Source organism: Megalopta genalis, chromosome 2 (genome assembly GCF_051020955.1).
Source record: "Megalopta genalis isolate 19385.01 chromosome 2, iyMegGena1_principal, whole genome shotgun sequence".
Classification (NCBI taxonomy): Eukaryota; Metazoa; Arthropoda; class Insecta; order Hymenoptera; family Halictidae; genus Megalopta; species Megalopta genalis.
Window position 1 is genome coordinate 22,742,510 of NC_135014.1, and position 7,907 is coordinate 22,750,416.

At 41.2% G+C, this 7,907-nt stretch overlaps 1 protein-coding gene across 1 annotated transcript in view; it reads left to right on the top strand.

Annotated features, from left to right (window-relative positions):
* The window catches only part of LOC117220547 (uncharacterized), a 140,170-nt gene extending 137,080 nt beyond the window's left edge, over positions 1–3,090 (top strand). The window contains exon 6 of the mRNA XM_033470611.2: positions 317–3,090. Within this exon, the coding sequence (XP_033326502.2) occupies positions 317–461 (145 nt within the window). The 3' untranslated portion in view covers positions 462–3,090. The remainder of the gene's footprint in view (positions 1–316) is intronic.
* Positions 3,091–7,907: the final 4,817 nt, after the last annotated feature.

The window sequence follows — 7,907 nt, forward strand, 5'->3', positions numbered from 1 at the left end:
CCAGTTTAAATTTCTCGAACAGGATCTTACGTAAAACATTCTTTGAAATGTCCAGTTCGTAGTTTGTCGAACCAACATCGAATTGTTCGTTCAGCGATATTTTCTCCAAAAGCAATTTATCAATTGCTTCTTCGCATTCTAGATGAACTTATCAATCTCTCATCCACTCAAACTGCCTTCGAGCTCGGTATTCAAAAGCAACGAGTTCCGTTCTGCTCTTATTTGGCGAAAGAGCTCGGAGCTTCGCGGAAAGTGACATTTCCAACGCACCAGTCTCGACAAGCGTCAACGGCAATCTGACATTTATGAATTACAGGTGCATCCAGAACGAGGACTGCGCGATGCCGAGCTGCGAGTTCGGCGACTACATGAGACGCCAGGGCAAGTGTCCGAGGAAGAAGGACAAATTCGACGCGATCGTGAATTTCCGGACCAACCTGAGCCACCGGTACAGAAGTTAAACAGAGGACAGTGCGGGGGAGAATAATTAAGGCAGTGTGCCAGTGAGAAAAGAGAAAGAAAGAGAGAAAGAAAGAAAGAAAGCGAGAAAGAGAGAGAGAAGCGAGAGGACGAGCGCAGAGCGCGCGACGATTAATTGACGGTGCCATTTTCTTTCCGAGTGCCTTCTACTTTTTTCTTTTCTTTTTTACCAGAGAGACTCGTTATATGTATGTGTATGTGTACCCCTCGGGGCAGTTACGTATAGGAAAAATAATCCTGCTGCTTTGAGCGTCGACGGCCATCGCCTACTGTACTCCGTTGTCCTTTCTTTGTTTTCTTCTTTTTATATATATATATATATACTATTGTTGTCGACGTCGATCGTACGATAAGAGACCGGCGACAGACTGCGAATCGCAAATATTTAACTCCCACGGCGTGTCGCCGAGGCTTCGTAGATCTGAGAGGCACGCGAAATAACGATGCACTATGCAGTCTGGAAAGCTGCAATTTCTGCTGATAATTACCCACTTACCGATTTTTTCGTCACCGGCAAGGATATTATGATTAAAAGAATAGAGAAATTGCATTGCTATTCGTTCTGTTTATTAGTCGTATTGATTTAGGCTGCTTTCCAGAGCATGGTGCATTGCAACCGACGCACACGTGTCCCTGTTTAGTTCAGACTGCAGTAATGCTCGCTCGATTGTTCACAGTTCTAGGCACTAATAAAACTAATACTTTCATTTGTTCATGGCGCAATACATTTTTCTAACGATTCTCTATTTCTCACATTGTTTCATTCAGACGCTTGTAGCTTCAATAATTCGTCAAATTTACAAACATGAAGACAGAGAAATAGGGAGTTTTTTAGAATTCTATGGAACACAATGAAAATGTTCTAATTATTCACGATAAAATATTGAGAATATTTCCGTTTCTATTCCAACAATGAAATTTTCCAACTGTCGTTGGAACTTCGATCCTTCGTCTCGGAGGATCTGGAAAATTTAAGAAGAATCGTGAAGAGAGTACGAAGGACAAAGCGAGCATTGCTGCAGCCGCCCTTTGGATTTCACGAAGGGACGTCGAGGGTCGTATACCAAAGTGAGAGAACCGCGACGGGAAGCGTCCTTTATTAAACGGGTCCCTCGACGTGTCGGTTCATCATTCTAATTATCCTCTAATTTTGTCTGTGTACTTTACATATTGCGATTCTTAGGGAGGATGTTCTCTGTGTACGGTGTCGAGCGATCGACAGGATCGCGCGCGTTGATTACAGCGAGAAGAGAAACCGATTGCCATGTAGGTGTAAGCCCCAGAACCCCTGATATATAAGAAGAAGGATATTGTAACACGTTTACGTTGTATCCGCGGAAAACTAGTTAATTGTAGACGAGATACTCGCCGCGTTTCGGGGAGACCGAACCGTCTCGATGGATTGGCGAACGAAAGTGGCCCTTCATTAGCACGTTCAACTCGCCGCTGATCGATCAGTGTCTCGAGCCATCTACTAAATTAATTAATCTCCTAACATTCTCTAAGAAAAGAATATACAAGAAAATTAAGTTTCAAAGAGGTCTACTTAATCGTTCGTCTAATGCGAACAAAATTATTGATTGTCTGATAAAAAATTTGGTAGTCTCTGAAGATCTTTTTCACCTTATAGAACCCGACTTTTGTCATGGGTAAAACTGCACTTCATCTCGTAAAGAGTAAAATCATCGTTAAAAGTCGCAGAGGTCGCATTTTCGATGAGATCAAATTTCCGCATAATCCGCAGAACTCGATATCGATGGAATTTGTTCTGAGGAAACGAATGGTTTCACAGAAATTGATTATAACGCTAGCTGGTTTTGTTAACATTCGAAAGGTAATTAGAATGGCGGGTGGAACGTGTTAAGAATCGAAGAATGAATCTCGAGATCGCGGCTTCGTGAGTCCCTCTCGCGCTGAACTTATCGATAAGCCTAGCGCAAAAGGATCGTCGCCCCTGTACAGACCACGAAACGACGGACATTCGAAGAAGCTATTTAAGTATACGAAAAGTGTGAACGAGGGAAGAGAGGCAGGAGAAGAAGAAGAAGAAGAAGAGGAAGAAGAAGAAGAAGAAAAACGAAAATAAGCCTGTGTGTGACTCGTCGGAGTCTCGAGTATTTCGTGTTGCGACTATCTCCGATCCTTCTCCGACCCAACTAAAAACGTGTTTTGTACGCTTTTATATGCATTACTATAATATATACGTATGTATTACTCGATCGCGAACCGGTAACCGATCCAGCATTTATAAGCCGATGGAGAACGTCGTGTGCACGCTTCGTCCGAAAATCGAGATTCCACCGATATTTGGATTAACGATCGCGAAATCCGGCGTGAGAAATGAAGCTTTCGATTCTGAAGACTCGATCCGCGAAAGAACGCGCACGAGTTTTCTAACCATATCAATCGAGGGCGTGTTAATTAAGTCGAACTCTGCTCGATATTTCAGCTTGCTGTTGTACTCAATACCGACAGTAGACAATATACATATAGACGTAGCCAGCAAACCATGCAGTAAAGTTGTATAAAGAAATTCATGATTATCGTTTCAATAAAATCACAATTGTGTATTTTCTTATTATTATTTAAATAAATTACGGTTAAATTATAGCCGACCTGGTGTCAATGGAAACACTCTAGCCCCACAGCGTCGTTTTAATTAGAAGGCGAAAATTCAGTTGATTCAATCGAAATAAGAGTAATTATAGCAGAAAATGTGAAACTCCAAGCAGGAATTTGGTTCGATTGATTAATTTGGAGAAATATATGCATTCATTACTGCGAATTTATCTATGCAGGATATATACATGTAGTATCCTATGTTATCTACCTACGGTACATACTTCACCGATTGCAAATGTACTCACACTGAACCGAGTGAATCAATCTAGAAGCCTAATTTGTAGTAATTCGTCGAAACGCTTCGAGAACACATTCTAAGTTCACTGTCATTAGCTCGGTACGATCTTCGATTAACAATGTATCAATGATCGAGGATAATACCGATTGCCCGGATCTCACCACGTGTCAACCAGCAGGTTGGCTGCTGGAGACCCAAAGGAAACCAAATGAAATCAATATCCTATTACCATAATAGAAGTTTCATTGGAGTTCCTTTTTACATCGATCTACAAAAATCTTAACAACTACACTTAAAGTAATACCCTAGGGCCCTAGATTCCTCTTGATCTTCTTTCTTGAGGCTTATATTAAGACAGACATTTTTCAAATGGAAAAAATACAATACAAAGTAAGAAAATTTTCGGATTCGAGAGCTCTCGCTTATATATCATATAATTCGCATAATGATTTCTTACCTAAATATCCAATTTGAAGTCTTATTTGAGGTCCAATGTGTTGGGTTCCACAGAAACGTCTGAAATACAAAACAGGTATCAGTAAAAGAAAACAAAAAATTGTATATGACTATAATTAAATCTGAGTAAGATGCCAATTTGAGAAATGGGTTCTCTTCAATCCTTCCAGTGATACACATCCCTTGGATTCTGAAACAGGAGCATAGCAGTTAAAATACATAAAATACTTTACATAAGACGAGCCTCTTCAGTTATTTTTCTGCCCGATTTCCTTAGAATCCTGAAACAGAAACATCTGACCTGGATTAATATTTGTCAGAATACATACACACGATGCCAGTGCAAAAAGCAAAAAATTTATTTTATCACCAACAGATTTTAATCTAATTATCCTTTCTGCAATCATTTACTCGAAAATTCACTTATATTTTTTAGATTAATAATAGTTTAAGCATTTGGTTAAGATCCACAAAATGAAAACACTTGATACAATATATAGGATAAAAAAAACGTCATTATATAATAAAAAAGTAATAAAATGACGTGAAAATGTAACATAAATGTGCAGCATGCAATTGCACATAATATATCTTTTAACGCTAAAAGTACCAGAATAAATAAGATGAACTGATTACAGTTCTTATATTTATAAAGTTCTTTTATTTATAAAACTGAACAACTGAACTTTTACAATATTTAAGTATTTAATATATCAGCAACAATAAGTTTCGTGGTATGTATTTCTAGTGTCAAAAGGGAGGTCTAAGAAGAAAAAAGGAATAGAATTATTTCTTTGGTTGGTAAGTGCCAACGCCTAACAACTTATTGGGATCACAATGACAAAATAGTAAGATAATGACACAGTAGTAAGATAATGACACCACATCCTTGGATGTAATGCCATTGGTAGTTGCCCTCTTGAGCGACAGTTTGTCGGGGCCTCTTCGGCTCGAAAGCCACTCTTTTTTCTTCGGCGGTCCGCCAATACTGTAATCCTAAACCTGCTCGTTAGCAAATCGTTAATTGATTCGCTAAATGCAATTGAGCAGGGTCGATCGTTTCGTACCCTATCCGATTTCCGACCGCGAACGCGAAATGCTAATGACGAACCAAAGTTCGCCAAATTCGAAATCTCGAAGTCGAAGCTAGAAGCAATCGCCATTCTCCGATTGACCTATCTTTCGTCTCGAATCTTCGAATTGCTCCGGTAGTTGACCATCGCCACGAAAAGGAGCCTACCCGACCAAGAGAAAAGCGACAGTCAACCCCGGCCCCTGCCTACTTATATTTAAATCACACATACCAGAAATTAAGTTACCTATCCTCCTTATCCCTATATTTAAAAAAAAAGGCAAACGCATACACACCAACACACATCACTCCACGGTTCTCACTCATACATCAGGGTGCAAAAAAGCCTAACACCTAGAGAGGACATCCCAGGATGCCCCCGACACCCTAACGTTGAACTCAACAATCATACTCTAAGAAGTACGTACCAATTTCCTGAAATCGTCTGACAGTGCCACACGACCTTTGCGTATTAATTAACATTGTATGAAATAAATGCATCATTGAGATTAGTGATAACTAACTGAATTAATTTCTAATTCATAGTACATAGAAATATATAATAGCAGTTATATCTGCTCTTGTGATAGCTATTACTACTTGTTATTAACGGAAAACACTGACCAATGAGAGGTGACGGCGCGAAGTTCGAGAGCCCGCAGCACGAGGCTTTGACAGATGGTCGGGACGGACTCGAGCCGAGTTCGAAGTATTGAACAAGTCACGAAGCGAGAACTTTCCGGATTTTTTTTACTACATAACAGTGATATTTTTAAGAAAAACGCTCTTCACCTTTACTTTAGAACGTCTGAAGAATATTCACTAATTTTCGGACTCGAAATAATATGTAGTTTAACCGTGACAGCCGTTTTAATTTTCTGGTGTGCATGACACCTTATGTGTACCATATGAAATTTTTATGCATGGTGTACGTAGATCCGACTGAATCGCGTTTTTGAAATGACAATTTTTACGTAGCATATATTTACGACTTATAAACTAACACACACGCTCGCCAGCTAGCTAGCACACACCTACACACTCACTCGTTCGTATATGTCAAGTACTATTGCGGACCAAGTGGATCAAAGAAGTCCCCTGAGGGACCTCCGATCGGAGGAATTACAATTTGTACAATTTTCGAACGAAACATTATTCAGAGCCCCGACTTATAGTATAATTTCACATACTTTTACAACAAATACTTTGTTACAATACAAAGTTTGCAGCTATTTGCTCGGTATCATCCTCGATCCAGAAATTCATTGTAATTCTCAATATTTCCTGAACCGAGGATGATACCGATTGCCCGGGTCTCACCGCGAGGAGGTTGCTGCTTTAGAGACCCGAAAGGGAGTCAGAACGAAGCCGGAATTCGCTATGGCTCCCTTTCTAACAACGACGACTTATAAACTAATACGCTCGCTAGCTAGCTATCACACATTCCCACACACTCACTCGTTCGCATATGTCAAGTACTATCGCGGACCAAAGTGGATCAAAGAAGAAGTCTCCGATCCACGGGGACCGAAATGAATCAGTGCAGAAGGCAGTGATTCTTTCAAAGTAAGAAACAAGTACGAGTCAGTGCAGAAGGCACTGTGTCGAGGGTGACGCGACGCGTACAATGCTCGCACAAATCAGGAGCCTCGCAGATCTCGATGCTCGCCGTTTTCACATGAGGAATAATGATCCAAAGTTGGATCATCCTACAATGAGTCGGATCGCCCTGCGCCCCGCCCCCAAAAGAGAGCTAAGGACGTCTTACATTGCGAATACGCGAAGCGAGAGCCTCCCCAGCAGGAGGGTCCGCGTTCGAATCACCATGCCGCATGGTCACTCGTCGAACAACGAGACGTGTCCGGACTTACCCAAGAGTTTGCGCAAGCAAGGCCACCACAGCTTTCTGCTGTGGCGGAGTCGAAAACGAGACGCGAAAAAGTAATGCTAAGGCAATACTACTGGACATATGCGAAATTAGCGACTCGGGTACCTCGGGGACGCTACCCCCCGTGCCCTCCACGGGCGCTCCCGTGGGTCGGGGGCCCCTGAGGGAACTTAAACCCTTGCCGCACCATTTTCTTTAAATTTATAATGACTAGAAATATACCGATTATAATTATTTCTCAGAAGGAGAAGAAAATTTCTAATTATTGTGAGACTACATTTCATTGAACAAGTAAATATTGTAGTGAAAAGAAGAGAAGTTTAGACGAAATTGGAAGAATAAAATAATGTTCATTCTTAAGAAAAATCTTTAGTAAAAGCTAGACCCGTTAAAGTACGGCAAGAAGTTAAGAACCTTAAACTAAGCCACACACACACACATATCAACTAACTCGCACGCACTTAATAACTAAGACGAATCCCACGGCGGATGAAAATCCCACGGCGGATGATAATATCTGTAATGAATCTGAAAAGATTGAATCCTAGTTAGTACGAATACAAAATAGGTGACAAGTCAAATTAGGAAACCTAAGACCAGCACACGAGTGCCAAGCTAACCAGCACACGAGTGCCACACTAACCAGCACACGAGTGCAATTTTTAGGAAAATGAAGGAAACTAAAATGCATCCCACGGCGGATGATAATATCTGTAATGAACCTGAAATGATTGAATTCAAATTAGTCTGAATACAAGGCGAAATACGAAACCTAAGACCAGCACACGAGTGCCACACTGACCAGCACACGAGTGCCAAGCTAACCAGCACACGAGTGCCACACTGACCAGCACACGAGTGCCACACTAACCAGCACACGAGTGCCAAACTAACCCGCACACGAGTGCAATTTTTGAGAGAATGGATGAAACAAAATTTAACAAACTTAAATTAAGAACCCTAACAACCTACAAGCGCCTCGGGTACCTCGGGGACGCTACCCCCCGTACTCGCCCACGGGCCCCACCCGCAAGCGAGCCCCTGAGGGACCTCCGATCGGAGGAATACCAATTTCAACAATTTTCGAACGAAACATTATTCAGAGCCCCGACTTATAGTATAAATTCACACACTTTTACAATACATACTTC